The sequence below is a fragment of the Pezoporus wallicus genome, unplaced genomic scaffold (assembly GCF_028554395.1).
Source record: "Pezoporus wallicus isolate ANWC-B61680 ecotype Strahan unplaced genomic scaffold, APGP_CSIRO_Pwel_v1 contig_4012, whole genome shotgun sequence".
Lineage (NCBI taxonomy): Eukaryota > Metazoa > Chordata > Aves > Psittaciformes > Psittacidae > Pezoporus > Pezoporus wallicus.
In genome coordinates, this window is record NW_026637828.1 from 372,623 (window position 1) to 393,268 (window position 20,646).

The following is a 20,646-nucleotide window of genomic DNA, read 5'->3' on the forward strand; positions in this document are numbered from 1 at the left end:
CACTGCAGCTCTGGGGCAACACCATGACAGGACATGGAGCTGCTGGAGCAAATCCAGAGGAGGCCACAGGGATGCTGCAAGGGCTGGAGCAGCTCTGCTCTGGAGACAGGCTAAGAGTGCTCAGCTTGTTCCGCCTGGGGAGGCTTAGAAGGCTCTGGGGAGACCTTAGAGCAGTGCCTAATAGGGGGGCTGACAAGAAACCTAGAGAGGGATATTTTACAAGGACACGAAGTGACAGACAAGAGGGAATTTAAACTGACAGAAGGAAGACAGAGATGAGATGCTGGGAAGAAGTTCTTCCCTGTGAAGATGGTGAGGCATTTGCCAGAGAAGCTGTGGCTGCTCCAACCCTGGTAGCGCTCAAGGCCAGGCTGGACAGCGCTTGGCACAACCTGCTCTAGTGGAAGGTGTCCCTGCCCGTGGGAGGCAGTTGGAACTGGATGAGCTTTAAGGTCCCTTCAACACAAACCAGTCCATGATTCTATGAAGAAGCTCACGTCTAACAGCCAAAAGCAGGAGGAAAAGGTCCCTGGCATGGCCCCATTCTTGCCCCTCTATGCACAAGCCCTGGCATGGCTCAGGGGTCGAAGCACACCTGGTCCCACCTACCTGTCCTTACAACCACCTTTTGTCTTCACAGGTTTTCCAAGCCCTGGACCTTGCAGCGAGGCTGCGAGAAGCCCACCACATACGGCTGCTGCCGCCACAGGAGGCAGCGTGGCCCGGGCCGCGGGAGCCCTCACTGCTGGAACGCTTCCCAGGGCAGAGCTTCGGGAATAGTGCTCCCAATACGTTATTCCCTTGGTGGCGGGGGGTAATAAAAAAAGCGCCCTCAAAACAGGCAGCTCTTTGAGACACATGCATTTCCAGAACGTGTACTGCGAGGAGCTAAGGGGATAGAGGGCCCCGCCGCCTTCCCCAGGGCTGTGGTAGCGCTCCTCGGCCTCCGCACACCACGCAACCTCCCCCAAGGACCGACCAGGACTGCGCCCCTCACCCGGCTCCGGCCGCTGCCCCCGGGAGAAGAGGGAAAGCCGAGAAACCCGCGGAACGGCGGGAACAAGGAAGAACCGCTTCAATGAGATAAGGAGGAGGTAGGGCGGAGAGCCAGGACGAGTGAGCGGGAGCCGCCTGAGGCAGCAGCGCGTTTGGCGGCCCCGACGGCCCCGGGCGCCCCCTGGCGTCGCATAGGGCAAAGCTCTGGCTGCGGGATGGTGAGGGCCTGCGCCGGGACCCGTGGTTATGATCGCAGCGCCGTGTTGTGAACAGAGAGAGCACGTTGTGCAGCTTGCAGCGCAGGCACCCGCGGTGCCTTCCTTCCTCCAGAGTTACTCAGGGCCGTGTGCCCAGGAAAAGGGCCTCAGGGACCTTCTGGAGCAAGAAGGGGAAAAGACTTCAGGTCTTCCTCCCCACAAACACTTTTGTGAAAGCACTACTGCCACCTTCAGATGCAGTGTGTCACACACACCCCTAATTCAATAATCCTCTAGTGTTCAGTGAAGCTGCCTTCCCCCCCCCACTTTGTCACAAATTCATGAGATGGTACATGAAAATAAAACAGCCAACCACAAATGGGCTTTTGAAAAGTCACCTTCTCACTCTTGGTTTATTCTAGACTTGGGCACAACTATTGTTAGCATCTCCAAACCACACAGCCACATATGCAAACAGATACTAGATTTTCAGATACTCAAAACCCCCAAGGTAATAATATAACAAAAATCAAGTTAAGTGGTAATACAAAAAGCACTTCCTTTAAACTCGGGAAGTTTCACCACACACTTGGTTCAAAAACATATTAAGACACTTGGAGAATTTATTTCTATACTGGAATCAGATCCAGCACATCATACACATCACCTCACAAAAATACAGTAAAAGCCATCCTAAACATAATGAACTTGAATCATGTTGCAGGACCTTTAGGAAGAAGAAAGGAACACAAAGGTTAATTTGCTATAAAATTCACATGAACAATAGGAAACAAAAACAGAAATCTAATAGAAATAACACTATTAAAGTGTAACAGAAAGCAATGCCATCCTGCAAAGTGAATGAAGGTGGGATAAGGGAAGGCTTCACCCAGCTTTGTCCTGTAAGGCCAGAGGATTTCAGATGTCTCATATCCCTTCCTTATTTGTAGACATAACATGAAGTCAGCGTGCCACTTCATTTTCTATCAACAGGGGAAAAACTATTTGTTCACCACTTGTTTCTTAACAACACGTTGCTTAATAAAAATATCAATGCACCAGAACAAAGTTGTTTAAGGTAATCAATCCTGCCTTTCTGTATTTTCTGTACCTCAAAGAAAAAAGTGCTTCAGACATTGAAAAAGTAGTAGGGCATTCTCACATGAGTAACAGGGATTCTTTCAGACTGAATATGATGATATTTCAGATCTATTTTCTCCCTACCAGTTACTGGTACATAGAAGCTTATCTATATCTATATGTGTGTTTAGTTATATTATAAGCAAAAAAGTTTTACCCAGAGGAATTTTAACGGGGGGGGGGGGGGGGGGGGGAGGGTTGAGAGGTGGTGGTGATAAAAAGAAAAAAATAAATAAAGGGCCTAAATTGCAGGAAAACAGCTTTTCAAGTGTGGTTCTGTGTGTAAACAGTTGGTCTGCAGGCCAGAGGCCACCATTTATCAGAGACCTGGCCCAAGTAAGACTGAAAAATTTTACCCTGTAATTATACTTCTTGACTTAATTTTAACATTTCAGCCATTTGTGTGTTTGGAAACATTCCGAACGTTACAGTTTTCTGATTAGAAGCACTAGATATGAAAGACAAAAGTTTGCTTTTAAACTTCACTGTATTTAAAATAAAAGAGCAACTTCTATACAAAGCACTTTCACACAAAGCAAGTTATATTCTGCATTTGTTTGTCTAAAATAAGTTTAACAAAGCAAGTTATATTCTGCCTTTGTTCGTCTAAAATAGGTTTAACAAAGCAAGTTACTCTGGCACATTCTGTAGGTAATTCCATACACAAAAGAACTTTGTATTTAAGGAAATTTAAGTGTAGAAGGGACAGCAGAAAGTTTTGCGGAGTACTTAATTAGACGGAATAGCTGCCAGCATTACATGTTCTGTTCTCAATCTATATAAGGAATTTAAAGAGATGAAGTAGACTGTGCCCATAGAAGAAAACCATAGAAGAAAAGTACATTTTCTGTAAAATCCAGAGGGGTAGGAATACTGGTTTACAGCAGCACATGCTATCTGCTTAACTTAGAACTGTTAAACGTGTCATCAGAACAGAAAATTTAGTGGAGCATCACCCAGGCTATTAAAGAACATGGAAAGCACTGCAGTGGTGCAGCAGCAGACAAACAAACGAACAAAAACCAAACACACAGGCAAAAAAAAAACAAAAAAAACCAACCACAAGATAATTCTACATCATCGCAGCAAAAGCGACAAAATTACTACCCTTTTTACCTCCATCGCTCTTGTAAGTTAGTAGCTACTGATGGTAATTCCTGTGGCACAGGGCTCCATATGATCAGAAACCTTTTTCAAATGCACATGAGAGCTATTAAGCCACCTGCAAATGATGCAGAAGCAACAGCACTTTACAAAACCTAATTAACACGAGGCCTAAAAGCTGTATTTGTGATCCACAAAACTGGATTTCAAAAGTGAAGTGTTAACAGACTTTTCAAAAGTTCACTTCTACCAGATATTTATAGAAGGCACATTTGGCAAAAGCAGTATTTTTTAATTTTTATTTCAGCTTTTACAGAGATTAATACAGTGCACCACAGCCTTATATAAACGCCCATCTTTTCTAGACAGGTATCATTCAAATTCATCAAGATTTTATTCAGACCAAGTCCACTACTTATGGCAGAGTAAAACACTTCAACCTTAAGAGCCTTGTTCCCTAATTTTTTGTGATCATTGTCTTAAATAAGCATATCCAGCTTAAGCCTCTGAAAACAGAACTTCTTTCATGTAGAAAAATCACAGTACACACCTAAATAATCAGAGAAACTCCTTAACAATCATGGTACCTTCTTAAAGAAGAAACAGTAATTAACAAACAGATCAACAATTAAAATCCCAGGTCCTGAATCTGTGTTTTGCACGTGGAATTTAAGCCTTAAGACAAGGCTGAGGTTTGTTTATGCTTTATCAGTTGGCTTGCGTAAATGTACAAGGAAGTCTTCCAAGGCTATAACTAAGGCTCTATGGGCACTTTCACTGTGGTGGAGCAAAGAGAACACCTGATAGATGTCTAGATCAGCAGTAAAAAAATCCCAACCAATCGAAAAACACTGAACAAGTACCTATTAATAATTCCTGTATGAACGTCTTTACTGTAGAGTAGAGGTGTGACTAGAATTGAAACTGGAAATTCAGGTACTAGGTTGAATCACCATTAACGCATGATAACCTGAGTTGTCCATTTGATAAAGTAGCCTCCAAAAAGGATGAAGCCTCTAGGTTTGGTTCTCTTTCAACTAAGAAAGTTTTAAATCAAATTTTAGTGCTCATGACAGCACTAAAGTCAAAGAGGGGCACTTGTCCCAGAGGCAAGCAGCTCCCTGCCAGTTTGCAAACAGTGCTGTTACAAAAGCATCAGCGCCAAGCATGAGACTATCTAGTTCTCCATAGATGTTCTCCTCCCTGGCTGAGCTGACTATAAGCAAGCGCACCAGTTTGCAGCATAGTTGAAATGAGATTAACTGAAGAACATCATGAACCTGTTCTACATAAAGCAGAAAGGGAAAACATAGTTGCCATCAAATGGTTCTGCACTGAGTGGCCCTTAAAGATTAAATATAGTTTTTACAGACTTAAGTCGGAATCCCCTCAAGCAAATTCTTACTCAAACAATCTAGCAATAAACATTACTTTTGTTTGGTTTCCAGTGACAGGATGCACAGAAACAACAGAAGTCTCCAAGAAGCTTCAAAAAGGGCTTGTAGAGGTGCTAACCAACTTCATCAATCAATTATCAATGTTTAAGTACTGCCTATAAACGTTTGTAAGACCCAAGAAGAGTACTGCAGTTTGGACAGCTATGATCCACATCCTTTAGGGCATCAATGCAGAAGGGAATTAAGCAGCAGCCAGCTACACACCTGCAAAGCAAAACAGAAACATAATCAATCTCTTTTACCACATGTTACATACATAGGAAGATAAAATTTATTTCCTGCAAAAGCCATCAGGAAAACTGGTGCCTTGAAGCTGTAAGAAGACCACACATGGTTATGGAATCCATCACTAGTGTTCCTGAGCTACTTTAAGGTCATACAGGACTTAATGCAGATGTAGGCTATTCAAACCTTTAGGGCCAGGTACAAGACAGAATGCAACTGCAGCAAAGCTGAGAGCTTTGTCACTCCTTAGAGCTATAAAAGGACATGTAAGAAGAGAAAAATGAAGTGCAAATTGGAATCAACCTACCCCAACAGGAAGAGGCCACCACATGACAGCCAAGTCAAAGCTCCTGAGTCATACGAAAGACGTGTCACTATCATCTGGTTGCAGGAAGGGCAGCACATCTGAACTGGGCGGTCACAAAATACTACTGGTTGCTGCACATACACTGTCTGAACTGTAACTGAGCAGAAAAACATGCTATACTCAATGAGTAAATAAGGAAAAAAAGTTAATCAACTTCCACCATGGTATTTACTAATGCAGAAACACACTGTCTTAAGAATAAAGCTGCATTAAAAAAACTGCAGAGTGGCAAATGATATTACCGATACTAGTGCATACAGAAAGCCAATCATACCCTGGGCTGCATCAAAAGGAGCGTGACCAGAAGGTCGAAGGAGGTGATCCTGTCCCTCTACTCTGCTCTTGTGAGACCGCACCTGGAGTATTGTGTGCAGTTCTGCTGTCCTCAACATAAAAAGGACATGGAACTGTTGGAACAAGTCCAGAGAAGGACCACGAGGATGATCAGGGGATTGGAGTACCTCACGTATGAAGACAGGCTGAGAAAGTTGGGGCTGTTCAGCCTGGAGAAGGCTGCATGGAGATCTCATAGCAGGCTTCCAGTGTCGGAAGGGGGGCTATAGGGATGCTGGAGAGGGACTCTTCATTAGGGACTGTAGTGACAGGACAAGGGGTGACGGGTTAAAACTTAAACAGGGGAAGTTTAGATTGGATATAAGAAGGAAATTCTTTCCTGTTAGGGTTGTGAGGCACTAGAATAGGTTGCCCAGGGAGGCTGTGAATGCTCCATCCCTGGCAGTGTTCAAGACCAGGTTGGACGAGGCCTTGGGTGATATGATTTAGCGTAAGGTGTCCCTGCCCACCGCAGGGGGGTTGGAACTAGATGATCTTAAGGTCCTTTCCAACCCTAATTATTCTATGATTCTATGATTCACAAGAACTCATTCACCTTAATCCCTTCAAAAATATGTCTGGAAGGTGCAGAACAATTCTGAACCACTATCTTTCGTGTTCTGCACAACACTTATTACGCAGCCACTCAACCTCTCCTTAACATGCAGTACAGTTCGAGGCTTACTGGGGTTATGCATTGGTGAAGGCTGTTCCACATACGGGGAAGGGTTCATTCTTTTCCCGTCTGGTTTCTGGCCATATTCTGGGGTAGGATAGGGCTGAGGATAGTTCACATTGATTCCTGTTGTTTCCTCATAAGAAGGTGGTGCAGATGGAACAGGGATGCCACTCGGCACAGACATTGTATCTAAAACATAAGAGAGAAAGATGTAACAGAAGACATTATTTATTGAGGGCAAGTGACAAGTAATTAGGCTGTATTCAGGCAGAAAGTGAGAAGATAGCTAGATTAAAATGTACCTTCACTAGCGTAAATTGTATTGACTGTTAATTCTGACAGTGTTAAGTGTTAATTTTGATATCATTGCTGCTTCCTCCCCTTTTCCTTTACACAGAGTACTTTTTACACTTTCTCCCCACCACTGCTTCTTCCTTTATAAATAAAAAATGCTACAGCAAGGACATCAGGGCATCTTCAGTGGTATACTAAGCTATCTGGCAGTTTCTTCTAATTCTCCAAGAAAAGTATTTCAGATCCTTCTTGTTCTACTGGACAAAATAAAACAATCAAGCAGTATGATAAGCCACATGGTAGCTGCTAACTAACATGAGCCTGGTTTGTGGTGAAGTTCAAATATTTAAGAGACTATTTATCTCTGCTGTAATTTGAAGTAATAATAATAATAAAGTTATATTGAAGAAAAATGAAACCCCATAGCACTAGTGTGAATGAGTAAGAGAAACTGCAAATATGAGGGGGAAGAAAGAAAACAAAGCATGTTAAGAAATAAAAATACCCACAACAATACAACATTACTTTCAAAGCAACAAACTTTCAAACAGCAGTTTACTGAATATATGCAATGTCTTGTGGTACAAGGCATCAGGCATTCTAAACTCAAACATTCTCCCCACTGTTCCTATCACATCTTGGGACACCATTGTACTGCAGGGTTATAACAGGACCTAAACATACCCAACTTAGCTTTCTAAGTTGGTACTCTCTGCTTCAGTTATCTGCAAGGTTCACAGCCCAACTTCCTTTTCTACCTCACAAGATAATGACGCCTCCTCCCAGAGAGGAACCAAAGAGGAATGAGGTTGAGTGCAGACGCAAGCTAATTCAAAGCTGGACATTAAAGATCAAAGTTCAGACCCAGTTAAACTCTCAAGGCCAATCCTTCCCTCACAAGCTATGCTGTTGATTTTTACAATCCAGGAAGTATGCTGTAACTTGGCTGCCCAATATGCAGTGTCACTATAGAGAAGGATAAGGAAAAGAGTAGTGAAGAATCAAGAGAATAACATTGCCCATGAAGACCTTGCTGCTTTTCTGGCCCAGAAGATAAGGGGTGAAGGGGATAAAAATCTCAGCATAAAACCTGGCTAACCCTTAAAATTTTTGAATGGCCTTTGGGGACTTTAGTTCCTGAGTAAATAGAAGATCACAGCTTCTTTCACACTGAAATCAATACACAGTCACAGAAGACAATGGAGGAACAACAGTTAGTGGAGAACCAAGTTGAACTGTTATACAATGACCTAGTACACAACAGTTTCCCCACAGAGTGGCCTGAATAATCCTTTAAAGCTAGAATGATCATTTTATCAGAGACATTATTATTTCAAAGTAGAGAATACTCTTGTGAAACTATGCACCTATAACCACCTTCTCCCAGATTACCTCATTCCATTCTGTTTACATGCGAGGATGATGTCCAGAATTCATTTGCTGTTTTCAGTATATTGCAGTGCTTAAAAGCACCAGTTTACCAACCGATTCAATAAGATTCACCACAGAAATGAACATAGCTATTTTATATCTGCAACTTTTCCACTGTGTATTCTAAAAAATGACCTCTCATCACCCTTTTAAGATATCTGTATAAAACAGCCACCCTGAGGTCAAAGCATCCCAGACCTCTAAATTAACACATGGATCTCCACTATTAGTGAGCTATGAAACAATTGCCCGATAAACCCCTTTTTCTTTCTTTTGGAGTCTTAAAATCTGGCTTTTTGTAGTGTTTAAAATGTACCTCTTTTCACTTATCACCCAATACATACATCACATTCTTCATTCAGAAGAACTGATTTCTTTGGCAGCTAGACTTCTGAGAAGGATCCATCAGCTGAATATAAGCTGACAGTGTCATGAAAGTGGCAAGCACGATGCAGGGGTGCATAAGCAAAACCAGTATCCATAGGGACCTGAAAACGTTCTGCTGCTCTGGGAAAGCCCCCGTGGGAGTACAGTATTTAAGAGACAAAAGGTTAACAGAGTCCAAAGAAAAGCAGCAAGAACAATCACAAAGACTAGAAAAGGAATTCTGGGGAAAAAAAAAAAAACAAAAGAAACAGTTTCCTTAATTACAAAAAAAACAGGGAGAATAATGAAGACAGACAGGTAGCAATGAAAAACTAAAACTCCTGAGAGTAAATTTTAAGAAAAACTGTAAGAGAAACTTTAATAAGCTGTTAATAAGACTGTTTAAGCACTAGATGAATGGGCAAGAGAATTATGAAGCTTTCCCTCCTGAAAGTTTTAAGAACAGATACACATGACAAATTACAGATTGTTCAGCATTAACTGGATTAGAGAGTCACTTCATATCTCTTCCAGCTGTATTTTCCATTGTTTCAACATTTGCTTTTGAAAATAAATGCAATGCCTTTTAATTTTAAAACATCTACTTTTACATATGCTGTTTCAGAAGTGAGATGCTACATCTTCAGAAGAAGGCAAGGCCAAATCCTGAACAACCGCTTGCAAATCAGCCCCCTAGCCCTAGAGCACATTGCAAGACGGGGTCTAGAACTAACTGAAAACCAGCTTCCTCTGCTTACAAAACAAACACACACCCCTAAAAGCCAACTAACCAGGCAACAAACCCCACAACCACACACAAACACAACCAACAACCAACAAACTCCACAACCACAAACAACCCACCCAATGCAACTATAAAAAGTTTCTCGGTATCAAATGTATTCAAGTTTCAGATAAGATACAGCAGTAAATTGATCTGGCAGTAAGCATTAACTCAAGGATTAGATAGTAGTGAGAACAAAGGTGAGAGGGACATTCTAGAAACCATTCTATTTTTTATTACGTAAGACAGCCTGGGTTAGTAAGTAAACTGCGTGTTGTACTTCCCCATGCAATCTCTCAAGGCACTAATAGACTTTCTATGGTTTCCATTTGTACTTTGCTCCTTGCAAACAGGTACAGAGCAACTTATAAAAATACCCCCATAGAGACATTTCTGGGAAGATCAACTAAGAAGTAAAACCTGTTTACAAGGAGAACAAAAGATTAATATTACAAACCAGTCCCAGATCATATAAGAAGTGATACAGGATCTTAAGCATCCATAGGGAAGACTTGAACTTTTAACACCTTAAGAAACTGTACCCACCTACTTACAAACCAGCAATTTATTAACTGAGAGATAGATGGGCACAAAAAAGAAGTTGATAGCAGGAGAAACTGATCCCACAAGTTTTGTCTTCTTAAAGCAGACTCTCAAAAGTTGCTTACAAGTAATCCGAAGGGAAGACTGTTTAGTGACAGCTACCTGACGGCAAGACAAGACAAAGGATAAGAGAGGTGACAGGGAAGTCAAATACACTATAAAGTTACCTGGATGTAGCATGTATTAAAACCATTAGGTACCATTAAAGCCATTGCAAACATTGTAAGACCAACAAGCACACTAGTTGCAAGACCAGGGCTTTAACACTGATATACAAGAAGTTTCCACTTAGATCTGGAAGCTTCAGATCTAAACATTATTAAGCAGATAACTGAGCAATTCTAGATTCTGTTCCCAGATTCTCACTATTCTCTTGCTTCAGGTCTTTGGAAATGCATGTGGTAAGACAAAGACCAATAGCTTCAGCCAGCCCTCCCACATCATTCTGCTCTTCAGAAGAAACCCTCTTGTATTCCAGGTGCACAATGGTAAGGTGGACACTGACTCATGGTGCCCGTGCCCAGCTGCACCCTATCTCTGGGCAGATGAGTCACTGGACTCAATTCATAAAGCAACAAAAGCACCAGCTCCCTCCTCCAGATTTTTATTGTTTGTTCATTTGCTCAAGAGAAAGAATCACAAGCACTTAAAGCTGCAAGCACTTCTCAGCTAAATCATTTCCTCCATCAGCACACATTGGAAAACAAAGCACCCTTCCAGTTCATTCCTTTCTGCAGAGGTCTATTGCTCTACATACAGAGGAAATCTGGCCGGGAGAGAAAAGGCTGTTTAAAGTCATAGCATTCACAGACCACTCTATTCAAATGAAACCAGATTAGTTACTTATGCTAGCTGGAGACACCAGGAAGATAAGCAACAAATCCTACTGACAGAACAATGCATGGATACTGTTCTCTCCAATGGGGAGTGCAGCACAGCTCTATGCCACTTGTACAACTGCACTAAAGCCACATGAATTTTGGGGCGTGGAAGCCTTCTGAAACTGTTGAATATTCAGAAAAACTCTGGGTGTGCAGCAGTTTTTGCAGGGGTTTGCATTTTCCAAGATTGTATTTCAGTGAATTTAAACACTGCTCCCACTTTAATTCCTGAATTCTAACTCTATACAGTAATCTGAAACCAGAAGTAGGGTCTGCATTTGCTCCCCAGCCAGAATTGCCAGTCTTAACATGGCAAAAGAAGTTGCAGCCTGTACCTGAAAACGAATACAAATATATATTTATACATAAATATATCTATATATTTGTACTATACATCTGTAGAAAAGCCACAGCACCTGACTAAACTTTCCTTTCATCTTGCTATTGGAAAAAATGAATTATGTGAATCAGAATTTCTAACATATCTGAAGAACTTACCAACCAAATTCTTATCGCCTTCTATCATCATGGGCTTCAGGGTTTGTATCTGACTACAGTCATCCGAGATAAAACTGATTTGAAACTAGCAGCACGCTCAGCAGCAGCTACAAACTCAAGAACTCAGCAGGGTTGAGTCTCAGACAAGACGACTGCCCAATAGTGTTTGTGTATTTAATTAAAATATAGACTATGACCTACATAGTTTTTTTAAATAGCTGCATAGCATTCCTCAGGAGACCCTCCCACAACATGGGTTTGCAAAAAGCTGGGCAGTTTCTTCAGAATGCTAACTGAAATATCAAACTAAAGAACCTACTATAAATGAGCAAGACTCTTACACTGACCTTCATCAAGATACATTACAGGGAAAATACGAATATACGTTTATTGTAGTCCAGAAGCTACTCAGGTCTTACTTAAAGTGCTTAAAACAACAGGCTGTCCTGTCATAACCTATACCTGCTACATCTGCCAGGTAAGACACATTCACATGTTAACTTAATGCTACCATCAGCTGTAGGAAGGGAAACGTATTCAAGATTCCCTTTCTCCCAAGGGGCAGATTTACTGTAAGAAGATTAGGGTGCCATGTTCTGTGTCATGCTCCCAAGTACAGAGACAGACAAAGCTAAAGGGCTGCAGTCATCTCGCCCCTTCCTCCTCACACTCCACTCCTGATGCAGACCAGTTAGGGGCAGAGTCTGGCTCACATGCCTTTCAGGCATCTTCACGTTGTGATAATCTCAAATTGTCCTCTCCACACCCAAAACCGAACACATGTTTATTAGCATTTTCTCACCATAGGATGCATCCCCCGTCTTACAAAAAATTATATTGCCCAGATGGCCATGTTAATATTATGCAGTTTAAAACTGCAGCCTTCTTCTGAAGACGGGATGCAAATGTGTATTCTTCAGAATGCAGAAAAATACCTTTTGCTCAAGGACAAATGGAAAAAAGGAAAAAGAAAAAAGAGGAGGAACAAGTCAAAAGTGGAAATGTAAGTCAAGTCATTCATGCCTCACCCAACAAGTACAGATGAATCATTAGGCAATATTTTTTTTAATCCCAGCTGGTTTCCTGACCTGCACGAGAGTCTAGGAGAAATGGATTCCACAGCAGCACAGAGGTAGCATCAACAGCACCTCAAGGATACCTGTGGGTAGATAATCTCTGCCCCTTATCAGGAGGCAAAGGAAAGAGGTCTGTACAGTCCCTCCCACTAACACAGCATGTGAGGAGAAACTTATGCACAGATGAGTTGCTCCTGGGAGGCTGGAGGAAAAGTACGGAGTTATCCCTCTCTCCCTGTCCAGCCAAATCTGAGCCTGGCACCTGCTTTTAGTGCAATAGTGAGTACTGCTCTTCCACAAATGGAAGAGCAAGTACACTTACTACCTTACAAAACAGTTTTCCTTATCTGAATTCCTTGTTAGCCACTCAGGTACAGACCAAGAATCATAGAATCATAGAATAGTTAGGGTTGGAAAGGACCTTAAGATCATCTAGTTCCAATACTCTGCTTGCTTGTAAATGGGCTCCCCTTAAGCTAAATAATTACATCCCTATTTCCTGAAATTCTTCCAAAACAACCTTGAGTATAAAGAAAATATAAATTTTAGCTTAAATCAGAATGTATGTCTGTCATGAGACATTTTTATAAAATACAAGCATAGTTAGCTCTATGAAAATTTGAACTAGGAACATTTTCATTATTTGGCATGGATTTGTAACCTGGTTTTGATCAAAATAAATTTATAGCCTTAAACCAGTGCAACAGAAAATGTCCTAAATAAATCTAAGACTATTTTTACCAAAAGAAAGGTCCCACTTGCAACTTCAGCTGCCTGTCACCACTACAGAGCAAGTTTTAATCAGTTCCTTCGTCTCCCCGGCCACACAATAGCATAAACACGAGTTTGTTACAAGAGAAGATGGCAACAACATTCGTGCAAAGGAGTGTAAGCAGATCATGAAACCAGACCCAACATCTCAGACCATCTGGTTTTATATTCATAGAGCATCATTCCAAACCTCAGAATCAATACATACCCACTCACAGCAGGAAAAAGGACATTTCCATTACACATATTTATTCGAGGACTTAGAAAAGTAAGTACACAGTTTATTTTTACCTTTCACTATAAGGAATGTTGTTGAATGTCAGTTTATCTGAACATATTACATTAAATTGACTTCTAGAGATTTGTTACTTTCTAGAGATTTGTTACTTTTTGTAGCAAAGGTGCCAGGCAGGACAAGAACAAGAAAAAGCCTGCATCTTGCTACTCAAATGATGAACAATTATCATCAAGAAAGCAAACTTTTTATAAGATCACAAGGAGAGATTATTTTCTCAATTAGCAGTTTTCATTTTTTCAGGACTTTTATTGAATGGTATGTATCTTGGATGAAAAGAAACAAGACATATGTAAATTCAATCATTCACATTTGGGTACAAGACAGCAGATCTCAAGCAGGGACGTACTAGCTTCTACCCAGGACAAAGACACAGTGCTGAGCACCACCTGTTTGAAGCACAGCAGAGGAGCTGGCAGGAGAAACAGAGCTGGAAGAAGGCTGCAAAACTGTGTGGCATGTGAGGGGCTTCAGCTGAGCAAGGGAGCAGGCACCAAGAGCAAAACCCAAAGATGTGCATGGCTGCCAGGAGCACAAGAGCCAAGCCACTGTCTCCCTGCCATTGCCATCCAGCCCTGAAAACCTGAAGCTCGTCTAAAACTCCTGCCAGATTCTTGACCTTTTCTGCTCTATTCCCAGCCCAGCCATCTTCTGGCTATATCATTCACATGTCCCTGTTGCCCAAGCTTATTCCAAGCACCTCTGCCTCTCAATTTGAAAGCCATTACCTAAGCAGCCTCAAAGCACAGAGTGCATCACAGCCGCTCTGGGTGGGAAGAGAAACACGGGGAAACAAAAGTCCAAAAGTCTCAGGCACCAAGAAAACTTTTAAATAGTCTGACTTACCTGGATTGCCGCACGTTCGTTTCACACGGCAGAAAGTTGCTGGCTATAGACTCTGGGATCTGGTCTTTTCAGTTCAGGAAAACACACACTGGAAATAGCAGCAGAATCTGTAACCAACACACACAAGGATAAACAACAGATTAGTTGGAAGGAAACAGAAGCTACGACTGGACAGTTTTTACTAGAAGCAAACAAAAGGAACAATAAACAAGCAAGATAATAATGCAGAATTTCCCCACTGGGACCATAGATGCTGTTAATAATTCCATAACAAAACCACAAGTAGGAGACACACTTTGGAATAGAAAGCAGTAACAGATACAAAGTCAAAGGGCCTTGAACAACCTCATCTAAGTAGGTCTTAAGCAGGTGGCTGATCCAAATGACCTCCAGAAATACCCCATCCAACCTAAATTCTCTATTAGTAACACAGAAAACAGAAGTTACTCTACTAGAAAAAGGTGCCAAAAGTTCAGTTTCAGTTTTACCCATATACCAAATACCAAGTTATGAAAAAAACAATGCAAAAGATACCAGTCACGCTTCCAGTTTGGTTCAGGTCAGAAGCACTAATTTATCCCAAGTACAGACACCACAGGCAGCAGCAATAGGAACTGCATGGCTATTAAATACTCTTGCCCCAAGTACTGTTGTACCCATAGTGGAATACAGACTTGGCATCAGTGTCTTGATATCAAAGGAAAGCTGGGTTTTACCAGTGGACTTGACTTCACAAGACAACGTAAATATGTGTATTTGAGAACACAGGAATTTCAGACCATTTTAAGACAAGTTTGATTTTCTCATTTTTTGTGAGATGCTCTAGCTACATGGTTCCAAACTTGACAATAAGTTTTAGCCTTAACTCATAACCAGTTTCTCTTGTGTCTACATCATCCTTTAAGCATTTCTATACCCTAATGTTTATCTCATATGCTGCTACTACCATAATTTAATCAACTTGAGTTGTCAACCAGTGCCTCCTGCCTGCTGAACCTCTGCTGGTCTTACAAACATCCATGCTGGTCCTCACCACTCATACCTGGATCTGTCCATGTCAACACTGCTGCCCTCCAGGGTTTCACATCTTTTCATTTCAATGCCATCCCTAGGAATAATCAACTTCCACCACACACCAGCTGAGCCAGTACAGAGCTCAGTTATGCAGCCAGACACCCCCAGTGCTTCTGTAGCCCCGCTGGACAATTCCTCTGATGGGTCAGTAGCCAGGGCTTACCTCCCTTACGCTATACCTACACACTTGTCTGCTTACCAGACATAATCTAAAATTGCTGTTGGTTCCTGCTCTGGTAAGCTATTGATTCAGCCTTTCCCTCATTTACCATCCAGAAAAAAACTTTCCCTAAAACCTCCAACTACAAGGGCAAGGCTCTGCAGACAGACATCTCCAGACTGCAAACCTCAGAGAAGTATTATTTCTAAGTAACATAAACAAGTTGATTTGTAATCTATGACTGCTCTCTCCAAGCAAGGCAATTCCTGTACATTCCATTGTCATTCTTCAAAGTTTTAAATATGCCTCAGATAGCAGCTCCTGATTTTACACTTTCTCTGACCATGTCTCTCAAGTTAAAGAGCCCTTTCAACACCTGAAAGATCCCTACAGAGAACACCACAATTACAAAGACAACAAGTAAAGAAAAAAAAATCCAGGCTTATGTATCCAACTAGGGATGGAATGATTCTGTCCACCCGAAGTATGGCTAAGACCCAATTCACAAGTCTTCCAACAATGACACAAGCCTCTTCACTTTTCTGGACTGCAGAAAAGTCTCTGGAATACCGCTGATTGCCTTCCTTAAATGACACAGCTTTTATCATGATTTCAGTGACATCTATAAGTATTTTTATATAGAACTTGTCACAAGCATGTTCAGTCCTATGTAACCTGGAAGTGTGATCTGCTACACTGGAAGTCTAGTAATAACATCAGTAAACATCACTAATGTTTATATATTTCAGTAGTCCCATGGTCTTTCCAGTAGACTAAGTGGAAATGCAGAAAGGTTTATTAGAGGGGGAATTGTATACATAGTCCAGTGTGGGTTTTACAGTAGCCACGTAGCTAGGGCAAACACAGGAGCTGGTACGGAAGGACAGTCATGCCTACAGGTGCAGTGTGTACACAGGAACAGTAGTTGTGGTAACCCCACTTCCTTGAAGACAGGCATTGTTCTTGCACACTGTTCCCATGCTCACAACTCAGCTTTGGCAGACTGAAGAGGGAACAAGACAGTAGTCAAAGATGATTAAATTCAGTAAGTTTTCATAACTGTATTTGAAGCCAGTATTTGTATTTGTATCCAGTATTCCACAGCTTTATTTTTAAAAAGCACTGACCTCTTGTTTTCTTTAGAAAAACCAGTTTCCCCTTGTGACTAAATTCAGAGCTGAATGCTGATGCTGCCCCTGGTCCCACTATGCTGGTTCTGGCTGGAGAAGCACAAGTTGTTAGGAGAGGACAGTGCCGGGACAGCTGACACCAACTGCCCAAAGGGATATTCCAGACCGTATGATATCATGCTCACCAATCAAACTAGAGGGAAGCCCCAGGCACTGCTCAGGGACTGGCTGGGCATCAGACCTTTGCTGCTAAGCAGTTGTTTTCATTTGCATTTCTTTCCTTTCATAGGTCTTGTTTCTGTTATTTTTCTTTACAATTATTTTTATTATTTTGATTTACTTCAATTATTAACCTGTTTTTATCTCAACCTATGAGTTTTCTTACTTTCACCCTTCAAATTCTCTTCCCCACCCTCACCAGGAGGGAGCAGGTGAGCAGCTATGTGGTACTTAGCTGCCAGCTGGTGTTAAACCACCACACACAGCTGCTTCTGCTGCACAGACGCTGCTTGGCCAAAGACCATCCTCACCTCTGCTTTGCTGAGGAGCAAGTTCTAAGAAGTCAGCACCTCCTCATAGATTTAAAAGTGTTTGCGATCACAACAACTTTGCACACGAACACATCTAGTCGTGATATTTCACATTCAATCCTTACTTTCAAATGATGTTGCATTTAAAAACACCACTTGCACCACTGACTAGTTTTGGACAGCTGGTTCAATTTTAAAATGAAAGCTATGCTTTTTCACCTTTCCCTATCCTCCTTCCTGAAAGCAGATGCAAGCATGTCTCAGGTCTTCACAGCACTTGGCAGTACCCCTGGCTTGGCAATCGCTTCTCCTGCGCCTTCCTTCTCACCTTTTAACATTTAAATCTGAAGCACAGGTAATATTTACCAAGTACTACAGTGAATGGTATAAAACTAAAACCATGTATCAACCCCTTTAAGTTATCTATTAAAACAGAAATGAAAGTACACGATGACAGCAGGACTACAACACAATCTCTTCAAAATACTGCGTATTGTAGAGGTAACCACAGCTTCAGCTTCTGAACTTAATTTTGCTAGCATTCCTCATGCTTTAAATGTCACCTCTGAAAAAGTATTTGAACTATTCCTTCATACAGCCAGTGCAAACATGCATCTCAATCCTGAGCACTACTTGAAGATTAGCCTGGAGACAAGAGAAAGAAGGTAGTGACCCACCCCTCTGCTTGGTATGAAGAAAAAGAAAAGGAAAAAAAAAAAAGAAAACCCAACAAAAAACCACCTTGGACAAAGCAAACACGTTATTGCCTTTTCCTTACTCTCTTACTAAAGTTTGGCATTTGATTTAATCCATTAAAATTCCTACTCTTGTGTTCTTCACTAGAAATCCGAAGCTGCTCTCTAACACCAGGGGTAATTACAGGGGCTCCCTGCACAGCAGCGTTTGAGGCAGCTGCTGGTCAGCAGCGCCTGGAATCAAACACAGGCTGAAGGCTAATTCTTTTTATCCATCAGGCAGGATATACAGGTTAATCGGAGCACTTGGAATTTTTGCAGCAAGACCTAACAGAGTACTTTGTTAGGCCACTATCCCAGTTATCTGAACTCCAGACGGTAACTCCCTAGTTTAAAATACTATTTCTCAGCAGGCTGGTAAAGCTGTGTAAATTCCGCAGGTGTTCATGAGAGAATAAAATTCAGTAATAATTACCCAAAAGCCCTACGCCATATTGCTATCTTAGGACAGCAACCGGTGCTGCTTGGGTCTCCCTGCCTTTTACACTGACAAAATCGCAATAATCCTGTGAGCGGCTTCAACCCGGGTAGCAGTAATCCCCTCCCCTCCCCGGAGCAGGGCAGGGTCGTTTTCCTAGGCTGGCTCCTCAACGCAATCCCTGCCCACCGTGCGGCTTCCCTCCCGGCTGCCGCCCGCGACGCTGGGGTTTCGCTTCCCTCAGCCCCAGCTCTGGCCCCGCCGCCCACAGCCTCTCCCGGCCCGATTCCCCACCGGCACCGCTGGCTCCTGCAAAGCCCCAGCTTGTCCCCATCGCCCCGGGAGTGCCCCCCCGGTCCCCCCCGGCACGGGCAGTGGCTGGCGCTGCACCCCCCGGAAAGCCTCATACCGCCACCTTCCCTTACACCTCGCGGGTCCCGTCCGGCAGCAGCCCGCCCCTCCCCAGCATCGCCCGTAGCAGCCCCGCGGCCCTCACCGCTCCCAGAGGGCTCCTGACTCTCCTCCTCGCCGCTCAGGTGAAGCCACCGTCCCGCAGGGATTGTCACGTCCCTTCCCGTCCGCACCTTGCCTTCTCCTCCCCTTACCTCGAGGCCGGGGCAGGTGCCGCGGGACCTGCCCCGGGGAACAGCCCGCCTCCCTCCGCTCCCCTAGACCTACCGGCACCGCTCCCGAGCGCCGGTGGCAGGCAAAAGGAAGAGTAGAAAGGTCCGAGGGAAGTACAGCTGTGACCCACGCCCACAGCCGAAACTGGCGTCAGAGCTGCAGGCTTCGCAGCTCCTGAGAGCGGGTCACCCGGGTAAAACAAGCAGTCTTCAACTTCCCCCATCACCGTTGCCAGACTCCACATTTTGTAGGACAGGAGGAAAAGCCCTCCCCTAATCCCACCATACCAGTTACGTGAAACAGGATCAGTTATTTCAGACATGCAAACCCCACATAATGGTTAAAGGAACAGTGATTTTAACTACTGCCTTTACAGGCAATTAGACTGAATTCAGTCTTTGGAAGAAACAGAGTACATCACTCCTTCCTCTATCCGGCCCAACAGCTCGAAGATCAAACAGAAAATTAATTACTGGTCAGACCCCTGGAAAGGATTCAGCAAGGACTGCCTCACCTGCTAGAGTTTAGGTGCACCCGTTTGGCAAGAGCTAGTATTTAGGTTCCTTTGTCTACTTTAGTCTGAAGGAGTCAATAACCCCTGAGGGCTCAGCAGGGATTCTGCGTTGGACCTTCTGGCTGAAAGCATCTAAAATCCGTTAAAATCCTGGTTTTGTGGTTAAATTCTGAGACTTTGCCCTAAATAACTTTTATAAAGCTTCAATTCAAACCCATCCCAGAGCCAGGATTCAGGTTTCATAGGACAAAAGGAGTTCTGTCCCCAAGTGACAATAAGCTCAACAGTGAGCTCTGCAGTCAGTGACCTACTGAATTGCCTGATGGGCACTTAGGGGGTTGGAGTATGAGGGCTCTTGGCATAACATTCCCAGTTCCGTGATTGGAAAGGCTGGGGGGGGGGGGGGGGGGGGGGGTCAAGGTGGAGAGGGGAAAGGGAAGTGGAGTGAGGAAGGAAAGGGGTCGATTCAGCAGCATTCAGTCCTTCCTATGATTTAGCATTTGAACCTGAGAGTGGGAAAAGACTTAGAGGTAAGGTTTTTTTTCATAATCAAGAAGCCTGTGTATTTTGTCATCACACTAATTGCAGAGCACCAGTAGATGTCAGTTTAGCCCCCAAAATGAATGAACACTGGATTTATTAGCTTTTGCTCTTACAATAGTAAGTTTCCACCAAAGACACTAAATGAAATTTCGAAGCTGACACACATTTAAAAGCCTTTAGCTGCATTTTACATAATGGAATATGCCCTCGATGTGTAAAATCAGTAAACTGTAATGTCAGCTTGTTTTTCTCCTGCTTGGAAGTTGTAGAGTTTGCACATGTACAAAGCAAGGGAGGGTGTCATTTTGCATAAACTGATTTTTTGAGGCCAGAAAAGAATTTTTATGAGGTTTGATAGTTTCGGTACTGGAATCTTAAGGAGAGTTGTGCCAGAATGCAGTTTCAGACCACTAATCAATGTACACATACAGATTCAGAGAAAGCAACCCAGATAAAGTCAAATAATATGAAAGAATGTTCGTTACACACAGAGTTGCAATGTTTGATGGGGGGAAGGGAAGGGGACCCAAACAGCAGTACCACCTAGAAGAGTAA

At 42.8% G+C, this 20,646-nt stretch overlaps 1 protein-coding gene across 4 annotated transcripts; it reads right to left on the reverse strand.

Annotated features, from left to right (window-relative positions):
- Window positions 1–4,520: 4,520 nt before the first annotated feature.
- LITAF (lipopolysaccharide induced TNF factor) lies at window positions 4,521–19,045 on the reverse strand. 4 transcript variants are annotated; one of them, XM_057407876.1, is made up of 6 exons: window positions 18,907–19,045; window positions 14,344–14,450; window positions 12,444–12,514; window positions 6,505–6,687; window positions 5,427–5,583; window positions 4,521–5,098 (listed from the first exon to the last, which is right to left on the reverse strand). In XM_057407876.1, the coding sequence occupies exons 4-6, from the start codon at window positions 6,680–6,682 to the stop codon at window positions 4,990–4,992; spliced, it is 444 nt and encodes a 147-aa protein (XP_057263859.1). In that variant the 5' UTR covers window positions 6,683–6,687; window positions 12,444–12,514; window positions 14,344–14,450; window positions 18,907–19,045; the 3' UTR covers window positions 4,521–4,989. The 4 variants fall into 4 exon arrangements, with proteins under 4 accessions (XP_057263859.1, XP_057263856.1, XP_057263857.1 ...); XM_057407873.1 differs by having other exon boundaries at window positions 12,384–12,514; XM_057407874.1 differs by having other exon boundaries at window positions 12,384–12,537.
- Between the last annotated feature and the right edge of the window lie 1,601 nt (window positions 19,046–20,646).